At 34.0% G+C, this 24,897-nt stretch overlaps 2 protein-coding genes across 4 annotated transcripts in view; both read right to left on the minus strand.

The window, feature by feature from the left end:
- Positions 1-1,198, minus strand: part of LOC131062195 (DNA repair protein RAD51 homolog 3) — a 205,242-nt gene extending 204,044 nt beyond the window's left edge. The window contains exon 1 of one of the 2 annotated variants that reach the window (XM_057995885.2): positions 1,038-1,198. In XM_057995885.2, coding sequence (XP_057851868.2) covers positions 1,038-1,149 — 112 coding nt within the window. In that variant the 5' untranslated portion in view covers positions 1,150-1,198. Of the gene's footprint in view, positions 1-460; positions 663-1,037 lie in introns of those variants that run through there. The other variant, XM_057995886.2, reaches the window with a different exon arrangement.
- Positions 1,199-23,934: 22,736 nt separating this feature from the next.
- Positions 23,935-24,897, minus strand: part of LOC131062169 (uncharacterized) — a 65,043-nt gene continuing 64,080 nt past the window's right edge. The window contains exon 12 of one of the 2 annotated variants that reach the window (XM_057995884.2): positions 23,935-24,776. In XM_057995884.2, the coding sequence (XP_057851867.2) occupies positions 24,469-24,776 (308 nt within the window). In that variant the 3' untranslated portion in view covers positions 23,935-24,468. The remainder of the gene's footprint in view (positions 24,777-24,897) is intronic. The other variant, XM_057995883.2, reaches the window with a different exon arrangement.

The following is a 24,897-nucleotide window of genomic DNA, read 5'->3' on the forward strand; positions in this document are numbered from 1 at the left end:
ATTTTGTGCCGATGAGGTTCGGGGCTCTGACTTCAAACACTAGTCCACACTTAGTTGAACGGCCAAGTTCAAAGCTTCACTAGGATGAAATTCTCCATTGGCGGAAATGCACCATACTGTCCATCAGATGGTCTTCACATATGCAATTCACTTGTCCTGAAAGATCGTATTCTCAGCAAAAAGTAGCAACTAGATCGCTGAAAACTCAAACTACTCAAATTGAAAGAAGTCCTATTGTTCACCCAGCCACAGCTAACCTTATGCATTCACGTATGGGAAGTTTTGATACTTGTAACCACTAGTTTGCATTGAAACTCAACTATCTCTGTATAGACCATATGATATTTGCTTGAGGGTTCAGCTTATATTCAAAAACTCATATTTGTCATTTAACACGACCTGCAGCATTTACAATTGTTTGTCCCCTAATTAAGTGTAATTTGCAAGTAAGAGGGATCACCTCCTGTGAGAAGTGTATAACTCCTGATAGAGAATTTCGAAGCAGTTTCAAGTCTTGAAGTCTCACACACATCCCAATAACAATACGTCAGTGTGAACTTGAACCCTACATCTGATGATTTCAATAAAGAACTATAAACAGTTTTTCTAAAATTAAAACAAAAAGGGAAAAAATGGTTTATCATCATTAGTGCTAATTGAATCAACGAGATTTTTAAACCTCTGCGACTGGCTCCATTTTATCTCTATATAATTACCACTATACAGTGTATACATGGTGCATAATTCCGCTTAAACACTACAATGTAACAATAAAAATTACGAAGCACATTCGAGAGTAACCTATATTTCAAACCATTACAACTAATAACTTTACCAAAGATTTGAAGTTCTAATATATCAATAAAATCAACGACGTTTTACGAGTCCGGGAGCAAGATTTCAATTGCGGCAGACTAAAGAATAACAAAATTACTGGAAATTAAACAGAATTTGAAGATTCTTTTAGAAATTTGACAGCAAGATTTTAAAATGTCACCAAATAATTGCAGCTTAAAAGAGGAGGAATGGGAAAAAACCTGAGGCGAGGTCAAAAGGAGAAAGGCTGTGAATGGAATCAAGTGTGGTGTAGCCTGCTGAAGCGAGTTTCGCCCTCTGAGAAGGAGCTAAAGGAAGGCATATAATGTCCATTGCAGAAAGAACGAACTCGCAAAGAACCTAAGAGGCAAATGTATATATACTACCCGCCAAAACAATGTTACCATTTAAAATTGGTGTTTACATCTCTATTATGTACTCAATTAATAAAATTAAAAAAAAAAATTATCACTAGTACTGGCACCAAAACTAGATGCAATAATAAATATCTGATAGTAATATATAATTTGAATAATATATTGGAAAGTATAAATGTAAAAACTGTATTTAATAGTATTAATATTTATAATATAAATAAATTGATTAAGAAATATAAAATATAAAATGTAAATTAATTTAAAAATATAAATTATACAAAATGTTTTTACAATATATGAAAACAATTAACTTAAAAAATTTATTACATTGAGTACATTCATTATAGATTTATCAATTATCTTAGTTTAATGCAATGCATATTTATTACGATTATTTTGTAAAATGTCAAATCAAGCCAAATCTATGTCTATTATGTTTTCTTGAACATGATATTATATATTAAATTTTATATAATAATTATACTTATTATTTTATAATATTATACTAAATTTTATGTTAAATCTAATGGCAATATATTTGCAATTATTTTATATTTACATATCATTAAAAATAAATTAATTTACATTTTTAACTATTTTTTAATAATTATTTTTAAAATATTATAATTATAAATTTTATGTATCATTCTCTACAATGATCCTTGATTTTGGAACATGGAGTTATCATCAAAATCTTATAGAAAATGTAACAATTTTATTTATTAATTAATATTTACCTCATTAAATCTTTTATATTTTTAAATTTCTCTCTCTATATAAAATTTATCTTTGTCACCAAAAATGAAGCTTTCCTAGACTCTCATTCCTCAAGTGTGTCTCCATACCCTCTACTTTCCATGGTTTGAAAATGCAATGGAACATACATTCAATGTGAAATTACATTTAAATAAGTAAGTAGAATAAACTTATATGAAGACAAAGTGATTATGATTTACCAATTAAATTTTACTTAAAAAAGAGGGCTTGTAATTAGGATTTATTTTGAACATAAAGATTATGATAGGGCTTGTAATTAGGATTTATTTTGAACATAAAGATTATGATTTATTAGTTAAGTTTTACTATAAAAAGAGTTAAGTTCTACTATAAAAAGAGAATTGTAATGGGATTTATTTTAAATAGAAAGATCTAAATATGATATGTTACGATGAAGAAAAAAAATATTTATTAAGATTGTAAGTAAGATTTATTATATATAAAATTTGTAATATATATCATTTAATTAAATCAATTTTAATAATAATTTATACTATTGAAATATTATTTTTTGAATAAATATTTTCTAAATTTAAATAACAAAATATTTATATTTATAAAAATATACATATTAATAAAATGTTATTGAATCTTAGAAATTTTCATATATGTGTATCTAAGACTCTATCTAGAAGTTAAAATATTTTTAAAATATTAAAAAACCAAAATTATAAATTCAAACAAAGCATAAATTAGACGTATAAAATAAGTTAAAACACAATCTTTATAAAAAAAATAATAATAATAATTAAAGAAGTGATAGAAAGTTGATAGATTGATCAATTATATTTGTTAGTTAACAAAATATAAATATGATGGAGAGATGTATGTAGATCAATAGTGTATGCGAAATGAAGAAGATTATGTGGTTGATCTAATATATTATTTAGAAATAATGTATCTTTGTTAGTAAGTGTCTTGAAGTTTGTGTGGATCTTCTTGTTGTTAGAGGGCAAATTTACAAATGTGGGATGAAGTCAAAATGACGGATTAATCTAGGTCCAAACTCAAAACGGAAATCAAAGGTGTTATGCTCAACACATTTGCCTAATATATGATGATTCACTTTGGCCTTCCTAAATATGTAAGGCTTAGCAATGTTTAGAAATACTTTAAAGGTTGACTATTTGTCACAAGGAGGCATGTTCTCTTATATCAACCCTTGAAAATTGAATGATGATCAAAAACATTAGGCAAGTGCCTAAGCATGTGATTTCTTAAACTTTCTATTGTACCAAATCAAATGTGTCACTAGTAATTGCTCTCTACAATAAATGATTGTTTGATTCCTCAAATCGTTAGGAGATTACTAGAATAAATGCATTAAATGTCATTAAATACTAGTGCATAGCATTAGATAGCACCTAACATGTGTTTAGTCAAGGTAGGAGGGTGACTAGGTGAGTTAGACAGATTTAAATTTTAAGAGTGTGTGTGTGTGTGTGTGTAGATGTACTTAGATCAAAAGTCTGTGCAAAATGAAGAAAATTGTGTGATTGATTGTATACCTTATTCAAAAATGATATCTCTTTGTTAATGAAGTATCTTAAAGTTTGTGTTGGATCTTTGTTTTGTTAGAGGACAAATTCACAAATATGGGATGATGTCATTGTGATGGATGTACTCTAGGTTTGAACTCAACTTGGCAATCAATGGTGTTATGCTCTACAATTTTTCCTAATGTGTGACAATTTGCTTTGTTCTTTCTAAATATGTACCTTGCTTGGCAACGTTTAGAAATACTTTAAGGGTTAAAAATTTGTCACAAGGAAAATTGGATAATGATCAAAAATATTAGGCAAGTGTATAAGCATGTGATTTATTAAACCTTCTATTGCGCCAAATCAAAATGTGTCACTATTTATTGATCTCTATAATGAATGATTATTTGACTCTACAAATGATTAGGAAATTACTAGGAAATGCATTAAATACTAGTTCATGGCATCAAATTGCACCAAACATGTCTTTCTAAGTCGAGTTGAGGTAGGAGGGTGAATGCGACAAGTTAGCCCTATTTAAAAGTTTAAAATGGAAGGGGGAAAGTTCATGAATATGCGGTTATATTGTGATCACAAACTTATCCTAAAATGGACTAATTTAATGCTCAAAATCATGGTGGGAAGTAAAAAATGAAGGTAGGTGTGTAAGTTAATGTGATTAGTGCACAAATAAGTTGGATGTGTGTGTGTGTGTAAGTGGTTGTAATGTACCGTACACGGCAGCACAACCTCCACGTACAGTCAATCGCCTCCACCCCGTACGGTCAACACACACCACCGTACAATCCACCCCGTACGGTCAACACACACCACCGTACAATCCACCCCGTACGGTCAACACACACCACCGTACAATCCACCCCGTGTGGACAACACACTCCACCTTCTGATCAATTGCTCCCTCCACCGTACGGCCAACACCCTCCACTGTACGCTCAATACTCTCCATTGTACGACCAACCCACCATACAACCAACTCAATCCTAGTACACCTTGTGTCGTACAACCTCCACTATACGACCCACACTCTGTACTCTCCTTCAGTCAGATGATTCTTTGTGCGGAACTAACAATCTCCACCCCGGAAAGTGAGAGATGTAAAGACAAGGAATGATGTTACAAACAATTACTGGAATATTGGAATGCTCGGATTATGAATATTATTCACAACACAATATTAGATATCGTTGTCTAATATAGATTTGTAGCATAAAATGAAATATCGGAATGATATTTCCAATGGTAGACTAGGGTGGTTGTGAACCACCGAAACTATGATCACAGAATAGGGAGGATCTTGCACCCCTGAAATTGTACAGTGCCAAACTCCAACTGGAATTCGTAAATACAAAGAGAACATCCAATTCACCATCATACCTACAACTATGCCAAACTTGACCTTATAAATGGGATCCGGGAAGTTTCCCAAAGGGTTACAAATGACCGACACCAAAAGTTTATTATTTTATTAATTTGGGCCCCTTTATTTAGTAATTAAATTAATTAATTAAATAATTCCTTATGATATTATTTAAAATTTAGGACCACTTAATTTATTAACTTAATCAAGTCACTTTATTAAAATTGGGGAGATTACAATCCTCTCGGCCCAAAGATTGCTTTCCCTCAAGCAATTTGCAACTATCTGCCATCTGACAAGCTCTAGGATCCCAGACCATGCGTAGATGCTAGTAGCCGTAGACCATGACTATGAGCACTGCCTACAAATCCTCAATCAAATTGCGCTGCTCCACTCTGATATTGCCCTGCTCGAAGTTGAGAAATAACTCATCAAAATCCATCTTGCTTTTTTCATATAGATGCCACTCACGAGGAGAGATGCACGCCTCATGCTCAACCGAAAGGGAAACTTCGTATTCAACCATTTGTAGAGATTGCTCATGTAAGGGATCATTGCTAGAGTTCGCATCTCCATGAAGTTGATCAACCACTGTTGGCTTGACAAAAATCATACAAACATCTTCATCCTTGTAGTTGTCATGAAAGTTTAAGTGTTCTCCATTTGAAGGGACAATTGTTGTCTCTGGCTTGTCCATATCCTCATGTCGCAGGGGTGAACATGAGGACTTGTCTTCATCTTTTTTTTATTTTGATTGAGTTCCAAATTTAGCATCCAACTCCTCTTTTATTTTCCTTACATAGTACTTATCAAAGGATTTGGAAGCCTTGATCTGCTCAGGTTCACTTGAGTATTCATCAAAGATTCTTATAACCTCCTCATGCACAGGTATACTTTTTCCGATCAGAACTAGATATTCTTGAAATGTCAGAAGATTCTTCCTCTTTTGATATTTGTTATACCACTTGGTGATTTTATTGGCAGCAATTTCATTATCCCTTTCTTCCATTTATGTAGTCATCCCAAGCATTCCACAGGCTGGCAGGATTTCAGGTCTAATAGAACTATAATGTATCGTACTTGACAACACAACCTCCCTATACGGTCAATAGCCTCCACCCTGTACGGTCAACACACTCCACCGTACGGTCCACCCCGTACAGACACCACACTCCACCCTCCGGTCAATGGCTCCCTCCATCGTATGGCCAACACCCTCCACTGTACGGCCAATACTCTCCACCGTACAACCAACTCAATCCAAGTACACCTTGTGTCTTACAACCTCCACCGTACGGCCCATACTCCGTACACTCCTTTAGTTAGTTGATTCTTTGTGCGGAACTAACAATCTCGGCCCCAAAAAGTGAGAGATGTAAAGACAAGCAATGATGTTACCAACAATTACTGGAATGCTCGGATTATGAATATTATTCAGAACATAATATCAAATATCGTTGTCTAATACAGATTTGTCTTCGAATGAAGACTTCAAAAATTTGTAGTATAATATGAAATATCGGAATAATATTTCCAATGGCAGACTAGGGTGGTTGTGAACCACCTAAACTATGATCACAGAATAGGGAGGATCTTGCACCTCCGAAATTGCACAGTGCCAAACTCCAACTGGAATTCGCAAATACAAAGAGAACATCCAATTCACCATCATACCTACAACTATGCCAAACTCGGCCTTATAAATGGGATCCAGGAAGTTTCTCGAAGGGTTACAAACGACCGACACCAAAAGTTTATTATTTTATTAATTTGGGCCCCTTTATTTAGTAATTAAACTAATTAATTAAATAAGTCCTTATGATATTATTTAAAATTTAGGATCACTTAATTAAGTCACTTTATTAAAATTGGGGACATTGCAGTGGCAAGGGTAGGACCACATGTAAATGGATATGTATATATGGGTAGATAAAAGACTAGGGGAATCATCCCAACTTCACAATAGATAATGTTATTTATCACTTTGTACATGTATCAAAACAATTTTTAAAAATGGACACAAAACTAAATGGAAAAGGGCATCAATGTATAAATTTCACCATTAAAATATGAATAATAAAAACAAAATTAATAGATTTCATTAAGTGAATACATACTTCTAATTAGGAATAACATTTGATAATCTGGGTTTCACTAATAATAAGAAATTGAGAATCATGAGGGATAAATTGTAGAACATTACATTATTATAATAGGGAATATTGTATACTATGCAAAAATCTATCATGTTGTGGTTTTGTTTTGGTAGCATTGTCCTTAACACAATGACTAACTTGAATAGTTTGGTCTACATGTATGTGAAAGTCAACAAATAACATGATCGTAATTTAATTATATTATTATAAATTATCAAGGACCAATCCTAATGAAATTTTCATTTGTCCTCTATCTTGGGTCATTTTTGCACTTGCAAAGCTTCCCTATGTCCCTTGAACTTTTGAATTTAAATTTAAAAATTGGATCTATGTCCCTCCTTTTAAACTAGTGCAACTAAAGCATAAAGTATTTCAAATTACATGCTAGATTGTTACATAAAAATGAAAATCCCTAATTCACTAAGATAATTAAGTATCTGAGCAATCAAATGAGAGAACATCTAGCATGTATTTGCAAACATCAAAGCATTATCATGTAACGTTCTAGGTGTACTTCATGATTGTCTATTATCATTTATCATCATTTCATGTCACTGACTAGATAGTAGGGATTTGATCAATGGAAACCCCCCTCCCTACCAAGCTTATAAATTATGCTCATTAACATCATTACTCCTTAGGCATGGATCAAATGCATCCAAGTGAAAAGATTCCAAGTAGCAAAATTAACAAAGTAAATAAATCCATGAACCAACTTTAGATCTATGTGTAAGGTTAAGATTCACGCTTGCAAATATTAATTTTGAACTCATGGAAGAACCATAACACATAAAAATAAATTTATCAATTTCCCCAAACATTTTTTTAATAAGTCCTAATTTTTAATAAGAAAAATCATTTGTCGTTATCTAACACAACAAGACCTTCATCAAACATAGAGATAAGTACCATTACTTTATTTGTTTAAATTTTATGCATGCAATGTGTTGTCATGATCAATTTCATCTCTATAAATTATGTTACCTAGATGCCACTTTTACCCAAAAATAAATAAATTTTTTTTAACTAGATATCAACTCAAGCAAAAAAAATAGGCCTAAAAACATGTAGTTTTAGCCCTAAAATGAATAGTTAGTGGCCTAGTGAGTGGCTTTGACCTTGTTAGACAACCTTTTGATTTTTATATGGATTCTTTCTTAGTATATTTAAGGGGTGTTTTGCGAATGTGACTAAGTCTAAAACTATCTAAGTTAGACAAGTAAACCTAATGTGGTAATGGCAATGGATAATGAAAATACAAATAAAGAGAAGTAAGATAAGGATAAATATGAGTAAATTACAAAAGTAAAATGTGTTTGATATGATTTGCAAGGGGATTGATATAAGAGTAGAGAAAAAAGGTCATCGCTAGAAATGGTGAGTATTCGATGGGAGAATGGAAAATGATGCCTGAAGAGGGTAAACAAGGGTTTGAACACACAAAGGCAAGGGAAAAATGTTAGTAAAATGGTGTCTCAATCTTGTAATTATTTATAGTTAGTTTATATTTGAGTGTGTGTGTGGGGGGAGGGGGGGGGGGTGGGGGGGGCGTGGGGGGGGGTTGCCTTGTGAGGTTTGAGAGGATGACCCCCTCGGGCGGGGGATTTAGGGTCATTGCCCCCCAATGAGGGCTTGGGGGCAATGCCCCCAAAAGCCACATTTCATATATATTTTTTCATTGTAAATATAGATTGTTCATCATTATGTCATAGTTTTGATGGTAGATATTATGTTGGCTTTGCTTGCCTTATAAGGCAACATTACTTTTTGATGATATTGTATTACAACAATGCATTGTATTCAATTGTATTGTGCATGAGAGTCTAAATAGATCTTGAGTTGCCTTGGATCTTTGGTTGGTGATACTCCTATGGAAATTTTGCTCTGCGAGTATGTTGTAATCTTGTTGATTTCATAATATATTAGACAAATTTTGGAGTGTGGGGTTTTTTTTCTCAAAAAGGTTTTCCCCAATCAAACCAATGTGTTGTAGTATGAATGCTAATTATGTTTATTTTTGTTTAGCTTTTGTAACTTTTATAAAGATCTGAAAAAATTGCATAACCCTCCTCTTAAGATTATTGTAGGAAGTTTTTTCTCTACCTTAGCTTCCTTACAAAAAAGAGAGAGAAAATAGAAAAGAAAAGAGAATGTAAAGATAAAAATTAAGGGATGATGGAGAGGTCTAAAATAAGACATTGAAAAATAAAAATATAAATGGGTTTAAGGTGTTTTGATGGAAATGAAGACTAAACACATAATAGGGCTTCATAAAGGAGGAGTGGGGGGTGAGAAAAAATGGGATTGAATGCCAAAGGAAATGGATGAGGATATATGGGTTGAAACAAGGGGAGAGAGGGGATGAGGATGTTTGCTCTCATAATTCCTTGGTTTCTCTTAGAGTGAGTTATGAGACACTCTTGCATTTCTATTTTATGGAGGCAACCTTCTATCCTCAGTTCATCTTGCTTCTTCAAACTATTGCACCTGTGCTTTCAACTTGCATCTGTTGAGTAGTTATAATGAGACCACTCATGCAAATTCATGTGTCATCTGTATTTTCAATTGATAAATGTTATTTCCATTTTTGGGCCATCTAATCATTGTTTGAGTAGTGTTGTTTGGAGTACTCATACATATTGTCATTCCTATTTTGTGGAGGGAACCTTCTATCCTCAATTGATCTTGGTTCTTCAGACTATTGCACCCATATTTTCAACTTCCTTTGGTTGAGTAGTGATGATCGGATTACTCATCCAAATTCATGTGCCATCTATGTTTTAGATTGGCATGTGTTATTGTTGTTGTTTCCATGTGATCATTGTTCGAGTAGTGTCATTTGGGACACTCGTGCAAATTGTTCTCTTCTTGATCTTGATCATCATTTTTTTCAAAGGATGTACTTTAGTTACAACAATATATCAGTCATCCTTTAACAATTGTCTACAATTTCTTTGTGCTTTAGTGATGTTCTTCATGTTCCTCTTATTTTTGGGACATTGTTTTGGAGGCTTCTCATTCCTCCACGTTCTCACTTTTGAAGAGTTTCCTCACACAAGGTTCTTCTCCTTTTCTTTGTTTGTGAGATATTATATTCCATTTGTACCTGGGTATCTCATTAGGTTTTGTTGTTGGGACCCATCTTTTGCATGATAATTTCATCTCTAAGTTGCACTTAAGCGAGGGTGTTAATGTGAATGAGGTTATTCCCTAGCTAGACATTAGTGGGAACCTATTCACATGACTTAAGTTTACTTAGATCCTAGGTGGCATTCTAGAAGTTATTTATAATGGGGCCATGTTCACCTCATTAACTTTTAGTTATTTGGGCACTTAATATTTGCATCATGAATTTAATATTTGTATTCAAGGGTAGTTTTTCATACTACATCTTGCCTTGCCTATATAAGGAATGTACTTCTAGCATTGCAACATCATCACATGTATCAATCATGTAGTTATCATATCATATTGTATGCTTAATATTGGTGAAATAACATCTTTTGTTGTTGCTTCTCTCTTCTCATGTGAAGGTTATTTGGTGTTGCAAATTGAATCTCTTGGATGTTTACTTCAATATTTTAATGGTGACAATTGCATACAATAGACATTTTCCCTGTGTTTTCGGTTCCCCTTGACCTAGTTGTCCTTTACACAATGACAAGTGTATAAGTGTTGTGATTTTTTATTAGATTTTCACATAACACAAACTTTATCTAATTTCATATGTACTCGTTCCCAATAACTAATATTGGTGCTTAATTTTACCATTTACCATCCAATGTCAAATCCACAATTTGAGGGACTAACCCAGTTTATTTATGCAATTTGAAGAGATGACCCAAAACCTTCAAATAATTGATTTTAAAATTTGGCCCATGTTTTCCTCTTCCCGCTATCCATAATTCTCTAATTCAAACTACAAAAAATTTCACTCTTCACCTTTAATTTGTTTTTAAGGACTTATTTTAGTACATTTGCCTCTAGAATCTAAAAAGCATCTCTTCCATGCATCAAATCATTAATCATTATCTTATATGACATTTATATTATGTCAACATTTAAGACATATTGCATGACCCTTTGTTACCTTTGATATTTATTCCAAGCTATTAAATGAGTATCCTAGAGATTTCACTAAAGGAAAATTTTACTTGCCTAGCAAACCCCTAGATCCGTAATAAAAGTTATAGAAGTCAAGGTGCACAAGTTTCAAATTGAAAAGTGCACATTCACTTCTAACGATAAAATCCACATAAAGGGTTAGATTTATAATTCTTACGACTGATTCCAAGTCACATTGGCCATGCATTTCTATAATTCATGAAAATTACCCTAATACTCAAACAAATCATTCATTTATTTTTTATTTTAGAGACTTTTCATATTAGTTGCAAGGGTGATTTTTTTGGGGACATCTAGTGGAGTGCAATACAAATTTTAACCAAGAGGAATTTAAATTCCACAATTATTTTAATACATTATTTCTAATTGATCTTAGAATTATTTGTCTATCAATGCTTAACTACTGATTTACTCTCAGATTTTTATGTGAGAGAGTATTTATTTTCTTACAAAATTAAATGTATACATAAAGCTTTATAGTGAAATTCAAACATGACTTAACAATATATCAATAGTATAATATGTGTAACATTCAAAAAAAAAATTAAATCATTTAATTTTTTTAGATATAGTATAAATTTGTTCATTACTATAATTACTATTTTCAATAACTTAATGGTGTTTATACCCTCTTTTTGGGTTATGTGTTATACTAACGCTTGTTCCTAGACAACATTAACAAACTATTTTCTTATTTATATATAATTGATGGCCTTCCATGTAAGATATATATCTAGTATGTGGTTTCTCTTCTTATAGAAAAACTCTTTTAATAAAATAATGGTGAAAATTAACTACAAATGCCCTCTTCCCTTGTGTTTTGGCCTATTTTTATTAGTCATGAATGTAATAAGTAGCTTACAAGTTGCATATTCTTGCATGAAATTGCATTGTGTCTTTCCCCAAGGCTTGATTTGTAGATTTGCATTCATGATCCTTAAACATTGTTTTCATTATCCTCAATCATATTTGCAAATACAAACTTGACCCAAGTCACTTCCACAATTGCATATTTGAGCCTTGTCCATTTAAAATTCAAAATCCAATTGTATTCCTTTGACAACCACTTTAATAGTCATTGTAAGATGACTCAACAAATGTTATGTTGATTTCCATGCTTTGTTATATTTAAGAGTAAGTGCAAGAAGTTGGGTCACTTTTTGTCCAAAAGGGGGTCTTTTTTATGAAAATCAAACTCTGTCATATTTGGAGTCAAAATTTGAAGCACTTACACATAGAACCTCAACATGGTCCATAAATATGAAATGTAAGATTTTTTGTCTATCAGTCAAATATGTAATTTATTCTTATACACAAATAACAAAAATTATTTTTTATAAGATGTACAAAAATGACTCTTTTTTAGTCTTATGTTTTGAGCCAAAACAAACATGTGTACAACCAACATAATTGGACCTAAATAAAAGTATTTCTAATTCTTTTTGGAGAAAGTTGTGTATTATGGTGAAGTTTGGTCAAGATATTTTTTTAATATTTTTTTTACAAATATTTTTAAAATTATTTTTTTATTGATCCTAATTATCATTTTAGAAAATTTCTTATGTACGACCAACATAATTTTAGTTAAAGTAATCATAAAATGTTTTATTTATTATCTAGAGAATAATTTTTAAATTGATCACATATAAATTTTTCCAAAAAATTAAAAATTAAAAACCAAAAGTTATTAAAAATACTACTACCTAACATTTTAAATTTATGAACCACTTTTTTCAATAAATAAATAAAAAATTGTATCTAATCATTAAAATAACTTACATATTTAAATATCTTCATAATAAATAAAAGATATATACATCAACATTAGGGCTAAGTATCCATGGAGACTAGATAGATTTATAGGTTGATAGATTACAAAATTATATAACTTTGGCAAATGGCTTCTTGATGCTTAAATAAAGATATCTACATCAAATTAAGGATTGCACTTGTTATTTACCTTAGATTGTCTGTGTGATTTTATGTTTACATAAAACAGTGAACCCTACTTATCTTAAACCTATTAGGTTTGTCATTAGGGTTTATTCCTTCTACATTAGAAATTTTTATTTGATTTTTAATTATTACATTTTTCTTCAAAATAAAATTAGAGTTTGAATCTATTCTCCATTGTGCTTCATTACATTCTATTTTTATTAGGTTGGGACATTCACTATTTGTGATCCTTTCTACCTACCCTTGGATTGTGTATTCTTTTTATATCATTTAACATGGATTCTCATACACACTTTCATATAATTTATGTTTATGCATGTCTTATTGATTTTGATGTGTCCCTACATTGTTTCATTCAATGTCCTTATCCTTGATGATTTTGTGTCTTTTAATCCTATGGATAGGCACATGTCTTCTAATAGATGTGTTGACTCATCATATTTGTGATTTCTCCTCCATAAAATATGTTAATGCTTGACCTTCTACTTTAGATACACTTCAATTTTCCATGATCTTAATGTTGCCTCTAATATTCCTATAACTAGCAATAGTGACAGTGACAGTGTGTTGCCTTTAAGGTCATTTTTTCCTAATGCTTATAGTTAATGTTGATGATCCAATAGATTGAACTCCTCATGATACATCAAAGGGTTTTCTTTCATGTGATGGGAATATGCCTACTGAGCATATCCTTTATAATGTCCTACTAGCTTTTCTTGTTTAGGAATTGCTTCTCCTAATTGCACGCTTCTCTTGCTTCATCTTGCCTTCAAGATCCTAGTGATGTGGATATACTTCTTTCACCTACACATGAGCTTGATAAACTTTCTTCCCTTTCTTGTGGCTCTTGTTCTATTGATGAGCATGTGACAATTCTTTATCCTCTCATGATGTGGTTGATGGCTTTGTTTCATGACAATTTTCTTTATGATGTAAAGGTTTTTAACTCATGATAGATCCATGTAATGGTAGTAAAAATGAAAATTTACATGTTGAACCCTTCTTATCCCTAGTTCCTTCTTATATATGATGATGATGACACTTTGAGACATGCACTTTTTGCTACTTTGATTAATAGTGATAAACGATGGTTTGATTTATACAATACTTCTTAGACATCATTCCATGTGTTTTGTCATACATCTTTCATAGGTTATAATTAGCCCTATACCTTGTTTTACTCATGATTATCATTCTTCCCCTTCTAGTGACCCTTACGACATCTCATATTTTTCTATGCATCATGATGATATGCACCTTTTTCATGGAGACCCTTGTTTGGATCCTTTTGTGCTTTTTCATGATGTAGCTTTGAGTGATTATGGAGTGCATTCTTCTACACCTTTTGACCAAATTTATAACTTAGACATGCATGAACAAGAATAACAATGTGAGGATATTTTACAACTTTTAAATAGTTAATATGAGCAATGTACCACTCTTTGATGATACATATTTTCCATCCTCTCTTGCTAATATGCATGATATGTAGACACATATGGATATGGTATGGGTTGAGAATAATATTTTACATTCCCTTATGAGTAGTTTTAAATACTTAGAAAAGTGTGTGGATGATTATGAACAAAAGCTTTGAACCAAAACATCATACCAATGCAATACTACACAACCCTTTGGCATATAACATTTTTTATTTATCAAGGAGCAACATAATTAGGTGAATAAACTTTTGAAATGTTGTTGCTCAAAAAATCCCGCCCAATGGCCTGCGTTCTGGGGACGACGCTTGGAGGAAGCCCTTCAGCCTGCGCTGTCCCTGGTTCTGGAGGTTGCCCTTCAGCCTGCGTTGTCCCTGTTCTTGTGCCAAGTGATGTGTTGTCAAGCCCTGCGACTGATGGTGGTGTTGCTATTGCAGATTTTGGGATATTGGATGCAAACCGTGATGTTAGTGGGGCTGCTAAGAGTTCGTATGCAGATCGATTGGGTAAGGAGACTCAGTCGTTCCCTGTTTGTCGCTCCATTGTTGTTAACTTGGATGATGAAATGGTTAATGAAATAGATCAAGTGGCCTCTGATCTATCTTCTCATGTGGTTATCTGTCGATTTAAAGGCTTTTGGCCTAATCTTCCAGGGCTTCATGATTGATTGGGTCTCTAAGCATTGGGAGCCCCTTATTTCAGACTCGGTGCAGATTTTCCCTTTAGCCAAGGGTTTCTTTGTTGCTAAGTTTGAAAAAGCAACTGACAGAAAGATTATTCTTTGCGATCATTTTTTATTTGGGAGAATCGTTACCCTTTGATGATTAAACCATGCCATGAGGACTTCGTTCCTTTGTCTGAATCTTTCTGTAAGATGCCAATCTGGGTTAGACTTCCTAACCTCCCTCTTCACTTTTGGGTGGATCCACTTCTTGAGGTTGTGGGGGATGCTTTGGGAGATTTTCTGATGGTAGATGTCGAGTCTTCTGATATCCTTCATTCTACCTACGCTTGTATCTTGGTGGACATTGATGCTTCTAAGGGGTTGCCTAAGGAGATTAAACTATCGACTCCCAAGGGTTTCTAGATCCAACCTCTGGATTATGAAGGCATTCCCTTCAGATGCAGAAGGTGCTTCAAGACAGGTCATGTAGCGGCTAAATGTGATTTACACAAAGTTAAAGCAAAGAAGCCTTCGTCTTGATGGATTGGGGCTTCCTCCCACCATTACACGGTGTTAAAGGGCTCTTCTCATATGGGTATGGAGCCTGATATTTCTCCTGAAAAATATTGTTGAAGATGCTCCTCTTGCCACTAATGCGAATGGTGAGATGGTTCGTTCGGAGTCAATCGACGGTTCAGAGTTGTCAAATGTTGTTGGATCTACCCCTGTTGCTGGTTTTGACAGGTCTGAGGGTGTTGTTCATGTGTCTAGGGAGGTTGTTGGAGTGGTCCATGTGCCTACTGTTGTTTCCAGGGGTGTTTCTGACCCAAGTCCTGCTATGCCTGTTGGAGCTTCGTTGTTTGTTGGCTATCCCTCAACTGCTGATTTTCCTACGTTAAATTCATTGGAGTGGCAAGATGAGGCTGCTAAAGTTGAAGATGGTTGGATAACGGTTAAAGGTAAACGGTGTAAGAGGTCCTCGTCTTCTTTTGACATGACACTTCGATCCCACATGAAGGGTCCCAAAGGGAAATCCTAAGTGAGGGGGTTGTCTTAATTTGTTTTGGGTTGCCTATAGTTTCTCAGGCAGCTTGTCTCTTTGGGGTTTCTACCCTTTCTTTATCTGGTAGGCCTGTTGGTTTTCTATGTCTATTCTTTTTAGCAGCTTCGTTTTGCTTTTGTTGGAAGTTGTAGAGTCAGTTGTTTTGGTTTTTTGGTTGTGGTTTTCATTGTTAATATCTTTGCGCAGCCTACTTTATTGGGTTCTAGATCTCGATAAAATCTATTGAGTTTTGGATCCCTTCAAAACCTGTTGTATGGGGTTTCTGGCCCCCTTAAAACCCGTTTTCCCTTATTCAAAAACATTTTTTATTTATCCTTCACCAATTGGATTTGTAAAATCATATTTCATAAAAAATAAAAAGGTAGAAGCAACCCATTGTTACATTTTTCAATGTTTCTAGTTTATGTGCATTGCTTATTTTCATGAGGATCAATTGCCCACTTAAGTGTTCTCAACAAGCTTGAGTAGTCATGCATTTAAATGGTTTTATTCATTACATGTGCTTCTATCACTTGCTTTTATAATTTGGAAAATATTTTTCTGAAATGTTTTCTTTATAATATTAGATTAAAGGCACATGTTATTAAACTCGAGAAATTCAGACAAGAGCAAGACCCAATTAGAGATACTTATTTTGGTTTCAACTGTTAGCTACTAACATGATCTTCATCTTAGAGGATGATGAACTTGAAAGCATATTTATTGATAGGTTACTCCCACTCTTCAAAAACAATAGGTTGCATGCCTCGTCATTTATTTTTATATTTATGTAATTTTAATGGCAAATGTAAGCATGCTTAAAGAACGATCCTTTTCTTTGTCATCACATTTGTTCCACTCCTCGTTCCCCTGAGATAAATTCATTGTCACATTTTGATAATGAAGGCAATGAGAATGCATTTTTTTTTTTGTAACGAAGGTCATCATCCACATGTTAAACCAAAAAGATTTACAAAATTCACGTCAAAGGTGCCTACACATGTATTGGAACAACTTTTGGAACATAAACTTATTACTTTATCTCCAGTTAAGCCAATGCACATGTTTAAGATTGTACTGCAAAAGCTTCATTTATTTTTTTGCTTTTCATAATATACATGGACAATATATGGATAGATGTATCAAAGTCAAACATCAAATTTAAGATCTTATAGTTGACAAGCTAATACAAGTTGATGATAATCATATTAACGTAATGAAGATCATTTGAATATTGGTTAGTCTGTTGGTTTTATTGATCATAGCACACCATAAGTTGAGATTATAGATGATACTAATATGTGGGGAAATGAGATCCTAGCCTAGGAATGCAAATTAAGATCTCAAACCTCCATTGCATATCATTAAAACACGAAGTAGGTTCAACTACAATCTTGATAGGAGAGTTGAACACTTGGAATTTTGTTCCTTTGTTGCAATGGAATTGAGATTGTGAAGTGCATGTAAATGAACTAGGTTAAATCACAGCAAAATAATAACTTTAAGCATAAATAGTGAAATATAGAACACAAGACCAACACAATAGTTCATATATGAAAATAAGATGCAGAGCAAAAATTTTAGCTGAAATCTATTGTTGAAAGTGTCAAAGACGATTGGAGGGCGCCCTAGTCTTGGGGGTGTCCAAATTGACAAAAAGGAACAAAAATGCAATTAGGGGAGGTCTTGTAGCCCTTATCTCCCAAAAAATCAACCAAAAGGCATTAGGCATTAGGCAATGTTGGAGGGCGCCATAGTCTTAAGTGTTTTTGATTGTCCGACATCTGGGAATGTCCATCACAGTTTGTTCTACAAACATATAGTCCTCTTTGTTGTCGGATATGAACCTACACATACGAAAACAAGGAAAAAATGGTTTGTATAGGGGTTTGCCTAAGTCAAACCCTATATTGGTGTTCCCACGTCCACAACTATGATGAATGAGAGCTTATCCTCAAAAAGGACAAAGGTTAAATCATAATGAAAATGTTGAATTGACGAATATCACTTTAAGTGTGGAAATGATGGTGATGTGATCCTCTTTAGACAAGCCCTCTAAGTGTAAATGCAATAGCATGATAACAAAACATAATCAAACATGAAAGCACACTTGAATGTAGGTTGTTGTAGCTTGTTGCTCAACATGTTGAATACTCATACTTGAAGTTCTTACTTGATAATTTGAATGCTCATCAAATCCTATTAGGCCTTATGAATGATTAAAGATTACTTATATAGGGTTCACAAGGTATTTTTGAATGTAGGCTAACAACCAATGGTCAAATGATAAAATTGGGATCGTATCATGAATGACAAAGGCCGACACTTGCACACTTTTAAATTTGGGACCCTTTTAGTGTGTCTCGATCCACTAAAACATGGATTCACAAAAGGGGTGGCAAAGTATTGGTATCCAAAATATAGGACCTTGTCTTGAAATTATCATATGATGACAATTTGTAGGTTTAACAATTAAATTATTTGATAGGATAGGGCCCAAATAAGCTTTAAATGGTCTAAGAGAAAGCACACTAAAGTAGCTGCCCAAATAGAGTGTGGAATTGTAAAGGGATACAATTTACTACACAATAGATACAAAAGAAGAGACATATTACATAACATCTAAGCTTATTCTTTTCAAGGATACATCATAACATTGGCTGTCGAGCACACTTTGTAATGACATAATAATTCAATGGAGAGCATTGATTCTAGTGATGTATTTTCCAAGCATTTTACAGACACACCTAATGGGACGTAATTCCATTGCTTAGCTACCTTCACCTACCTCTATAATATTTAATTCCTTGATTTTATTTTTTGGTTTTATGTTGACTTCCATGTTCCTAGTTAGCATGGGGATGATGTGCACAGACACCTTTAATGGTGCATGTTAACATAAGTAACTTTAAACATGTATTGTGTTGTCCATGTCACTTATTCTTTATATTATATATCATTTCGACTTTGGCATTCTGCTTATGACATGTATGTTATGTTCCTAATTGTTTATTCTTCCATTTAGGACACATTGTGTATCCTTACAATTCGAAATTTGTTTGTGCAATGTTTGTCATGCATCTCCTATTCTTTTTTTTTTCTTTTTCCTTTTTTATGGAGATTCACACTTGTGAGAACGACAACCCACTAAGGGCACGAAGCCCACAAGCACACCAACCTAGTGAGGGCCTTCACAATGTAGTTTTGGCCACCTAATATGAGGGCACGAGCCTATAGACTGAAACCTCTTCGACTAAGAGCCAAGAATCGATGGGTATCCATTCCATCATATTCGCTCGGGGTATGATCCTAGCCTCATCCTGTATGATGTCAGAGCCTTGCACTCAGCAAGATTTGATCCCTGGTGGACTCATTTGGAGCCATTCAAGTTCACAAGCAGACCAACCTTCAATTATTTTTGCCACTTAGGGGCATCTTTCGTATTCATTCTTCTATATTTAGCTTCTATTCTTTCCAGTGTTCCATATGAAGCTACATTGCACTTGTTTAAGTTTTCCCATGAGAAGATCATTTATTCCCTTGCAAAAATGAACTAACAATGTGCATTGACATTTACAAATCAATGACAATTTTCAAGATTTCATAACGTTAACAAATGGCTTCCTAATTCTTGTACATAAATATCTACATAAAAATCAAAACTGAAATTTATTCAATTCTTACACTTATTTAAACATTTAAATAATTTAATATTTATTTCAGTCCAAATTCTTAAACCTAATTTGTTTGCTAATTGAATACATTTATTTAATTAACCTAGATTTTCTATGTGAGTGTAATTTTCCCACTCCATATAAAAAATATATGTCTTCTTATAATACAAGGAAAATATAAAGATTACAAGGCATTCTCATCCTGTGAAAGGAGTTTGGTTTTCAGTCTATTGTTGCAACATTTTTCAGCTTTATACCATTGTATAATTTCGTGTTGTTCTAGACCATAAATATTATGTAGATATGTTGTCTTTGTTAATTAAATAAAAGAGTAGATTAACAAAATAAAAATAGAATTAAACAGCAAGACACGAGACACGAATTTAAAGTGGTTCACCATAAAGGCTACATTCACTCTCAAGCAGGGAAATATCTTATTCACATTTTTCAAATAATTGCATACATCATTGGCTTGCTCTTTATGAACAATTATAATAGCATTATCTTGAATGAGAAGAGACAAAGGTTATTAGAGGGAAACAAAGTGACTATTGGGTTTCACATTCAACACTCCCACTTAAAACCCAACCACTGCTTACAGCCTTAGAAACAATCATATGACCAATAATCTCATAATATGCTACGAGCAAAGATATCCACTACATTTTCATACTTAATCTCACACTATAAGCCTTTCATTGCAAGATTTTAACATTGCCAAAATTTGTTCAAGAACACTTTGAATTAAGCTTCTTCAAAGCACATCAGATTTAATGAAACTTAACATTGAAATTTTGAATCTCTCACAACACAGCCTTGGAATTCCTAAGAGGAACTGAATCCCACCATCGTGCATTATTGCACCATACATTTTATACACCCAATGTGGCCATGCTGCACATGGTTGCCTGTACCTCCACTTCAAATCATCAACGACCAAGGCTTTGTCTGCACTTCCCTAACCTCCATCCTTTGAAAATTGTTTATTTTTCCACCAGTTATCGGTACCAATACTTCCCTTTTCAACTGCACATACATCTCTGTGTGTGTTCATAGTGAAGGTCATCTTTCCACCTATCACTGCTTCTTCTTTGTAGTTTGGATCTAATACCACCATGTCTCCTTCGCCAAAGAAAGCAAACGTCACAACAATATCCAGGATGTTAAGGTTGACTCGTAGCCCCCAAACAACTTTTCCTGCCAGTATATAAAGTGACTCTGCACAATCTATTGCCCGACTTTCCTTTAAACCACGGTCCACTATGCGCCCTAGTTCAACAACGAATTGCCCAAGATGCCCAACCTCAAATGTAGGATCAACCATTGGAGAAAACTCAACAAACACTAAAAGTGTTCCTTCATTGGGCCTAGCACGATAAGGTCGAATCACTTGTCCTATCACAATGCCCACGACATGGGATTACTCTAGTTGCACCTTTGCAGCACCATCCTTGTCGAACTTTATCGATAGTAGTCTATGAAAATCGAAGGGGGCACATTCATCAATTCTTTGTTCGAGTTACAAAGTTTCTGGTATCATCTTGTCCTTGAAAAATCTGTCAAAAAAATTCTTTTGAATATCTCTCAACTTACCAATGAAAGTTCCCTCCATAACCAAAGAAAAGCCTACATGTTGTTTGGCCAACTTAGAACCAATGTCACTACTACTTCATTTTGTTGGTTCAAGGTACCTAAGCGAACTCTTGTTGCAAGTTGTTCCTTCATTTAACAACAACCTCAAATGAGTTTGGTTTAAGGAACATTCCAAAGGTCTCACATCGTTGTCTTTTGAACATAAACCTAGTGCATCTCAATCTAAAAAAATTTGCTCTCTCCCGACTCCCTGTCCATGGCAATTCGAATATTCACAATCTCTATGTCTACAACAGATTGTGTCAACTCAAATCCTCTTGGTGTCGCACCTACCTCAGCCCCTACTAAATTGCAACACCAATACGTCTACTAGCAAATGCATAATCCTTTTTAAGAGTTGTGAATATTATGGACTGTGGAGTACAACCGCACATCACAATAACAGCTAAACCCATCGTTTTGCATTCTGATGAAGCATAAAATCTATCATATAACTATGCATCGCAATGAGTCCATGCCATTAATGGTGAAAACATCAATTGTGATCTGAAAGCTCTTTAAAGCCCTATGCTAAGTGGTCACCATAAAAAACATAGTATCCATAGAAACATCACTTACTACGAACCATAGTGCCACACATCTACTTCTGAGAAGACACTCTATTCCCCTTTCACTATTCATTGCATCTTTATCGACAACCTTGTCCTTCATTTTCAAGTTCAATATGACAAAAACAAGCTCCCGGTACTCTTCCTCCATTATGGGAGGACATGAAGGGCCCACCACAACTTCCATGCTTGCCACTTTATTTTTGTCGCTCTTCTTTTTTTAGTCTTTCTTCAAAACTGGGAAAAATCTCCTCACTTCTTTGTGTTTCAATTTGAAGAAATATTTGATTATGCCTCTCTAATTGTATTCTAAAAACAACCAAGATGTTTCTCTTCCTTAAGTGTCTATCTTTGACTCAGATTTTCATTTTCAGATGATAAATAATCCATAGTACCATCTCTTTTTACCATTTCGTTTCTTCAAACCGTTGAAATTCAGACCCCTCTGTTATTTTTATTTCCTTGAGCTCCACAACGGATTCAACTTGGACCTTTTTCCCCTTATGATGCTTCTTCGTAATCAACCTCAACGTTTCCTCTTTCTCCCTATTCAAGGCCTCCTCGTACATAACATCTCCATAGGTTCAAACTACAATGTTTGGGGTTTTCTCCCCTATTGAATTTGCCAAATCCTCATCCTCACGACCTTCGATGAACAAACTATTGCCCTCATAGAGGGCCATAAAATCCAGGCCTTAATTGTAGAGGTTCACATTACAAGCCTCCCACTCCTTGCGACTCTTCACCTACCCGTCCAAAACCACTTTGTGCTTCTTCCTGTGGCTTTCAACCTCCTTTTTAATCTCGATGCTGATTTCTTTTTTTGTGTCAACAAGTTCATGGTTGCTCAAACCATTTATACTTTCTATAGCTGCATCAAGAGTTGAGAAAGAAACAAATCTAGCATCTTCCTCTTCTGCCAAATCCTCCTCTTCATTTGACTAATATATTGTTTTCTTATACTTCCAACAATTGTCACAATACCAGAAACCACCATCTCTAGGTTTGCATTTTGACCTTACTCGTTATTTCTCACGATCTCTTAGACTCTTCCCTCTTTCTTTTGATCTTCCTTTGTCATCTACAATCAAAGTATCACCTAATGTTGGAGTCTCATTTTCTTCATCCCACCAATGTACACGATGCATAGAGGTGGATCACCAAGTATCTTTCCCATCATTTTCCAAAACACGTATTGTCGAGTCTGCATCTCCTTCAACCTTGGCAGCCACAACACCTTTCATTTCTGGCATCTGGTCCATGTCACTGTCAAATTCCAACATACTACGGAATTCATCAATAATTGAATCAGCAACATCATCCAAAAGCCTCTTCTAAGCAGCCAAAATTTCACACAAGGTGAAGTTGAAGTAGGATGATCAACTCCCACTTCAACGCGTCTCTTTATTACATAAAAGCACCCAACTCCGGGATCCAACACCCAATCATCTTTCATCTCTGCTCAATTTTTTCATAACTTCTCGTAGTTTCTCAACCAAGCTTTGATACCAATTATTAATTAAATAAAATAGTAGATTAACGATATAAAACAGAATTAAAGAACAAGACACGACATGAATTTAAAGTGGTTCACCATAAAGGCTACATCCACTCTCAAGCAGGGGAATATCTTATTCACAGTTTTCAGATAATTACATACATCACTAGCTTGCTCTTTATAAAAAATTATAACAGCGTTATCTTGAATGTGAAGAGCCAAAGGTTATTGGAGGGAAACAAAGTGACTATTGGGTTTTGGGTTTCACATTCAACAGTCTTATGATTTTGTTGATAATAGCCCCATTATATTCCAGTTATTTTTGTCAAACATATTAAAGTTCATAATGGATATTTGATCTGTCATCATTTTTTAGCTTTAAAAGTAAGGCAATAGATACATGCAATTATTTGGGGATGACCCCACAACGCAGCGGTTAGCTGTGAGCCTCCTACATGGGAGGTCTTGGGTTCAAGTCTACTTGACTGGTTCTTAGCTCCAGGGAAAAGCTAAAAAATATCGCTTCGGCTGTGACTTATCAAAAAAGAAAAAAAAGAAAAAAGATACACAATTACTTTAGTTAAGGCTGAGTCTAAGATTTGATGGACAATTTGTTTATAAGAAAACGATATTATGATTTGAGTCTAAGATTCGGGGGACAAATTTCTACGTAAAAGGCGCTGCTCTACCTAAGAAACTTCAATTAGTTGTCTTTTGACATCATTGGAAATGGAACAATGCTGTATGATTTGCAGTGTTGGGACATGCTATGATAAGAGCTACTGAAAGAGAATTTTCTATAATGTTTGGAGTGCCAAACTGTGGTGTTAATTTCCTCTAAACTTCGCAGGATGCCACTTCTTGGGACACCTGCATATTCTTTAGTTGTGTGTCCTGCTCTTCTTTGAAATTTTGCTTTTGTTAATAGTGTGACTTTGAACATGTTTTGTGGATCCATCCGATCTGCTCACTTGAATAATTCTATCACAGTACTGCTGAAAAGTAATATTGTGGCTGACACATATAATTTGATTATCTTGCCCAATAACACTTTTTATCAGTTTTGCCACGTTTTGTTGGTTCTGTTCATCTAATGCTGCATCCACCTCATCCATAAGATACACAGATGAGCGACTGAATTTTGCCACCATTAGAATGAAGGCAAGGCTTAGAATGGTCCTCTGGCCACCTACATTGTGAAAAAGAAAAGTGTAAAATTGTTAGTCATTTTGAGATAGGGCTATGACATGTCAAAAGGAGCTCCAAACAGTAGAATTAACTGCTCATATAAAAACAAGAAAATGCTTCCA

This window comes from Cryptomeria japonica, chromosome 5 (genome assembly GCF_030272615.1).
Source record: "Cryptomeria japonica chromosome 5, Sugi_1.0, whole genome shotgun sequence".
NCBI lineage: Eukaryota > Viridiplantae > Streptophyta > Pinopsida > Cupressales > Cupressaceae > Cryptomeria > Cryptomeria japonica.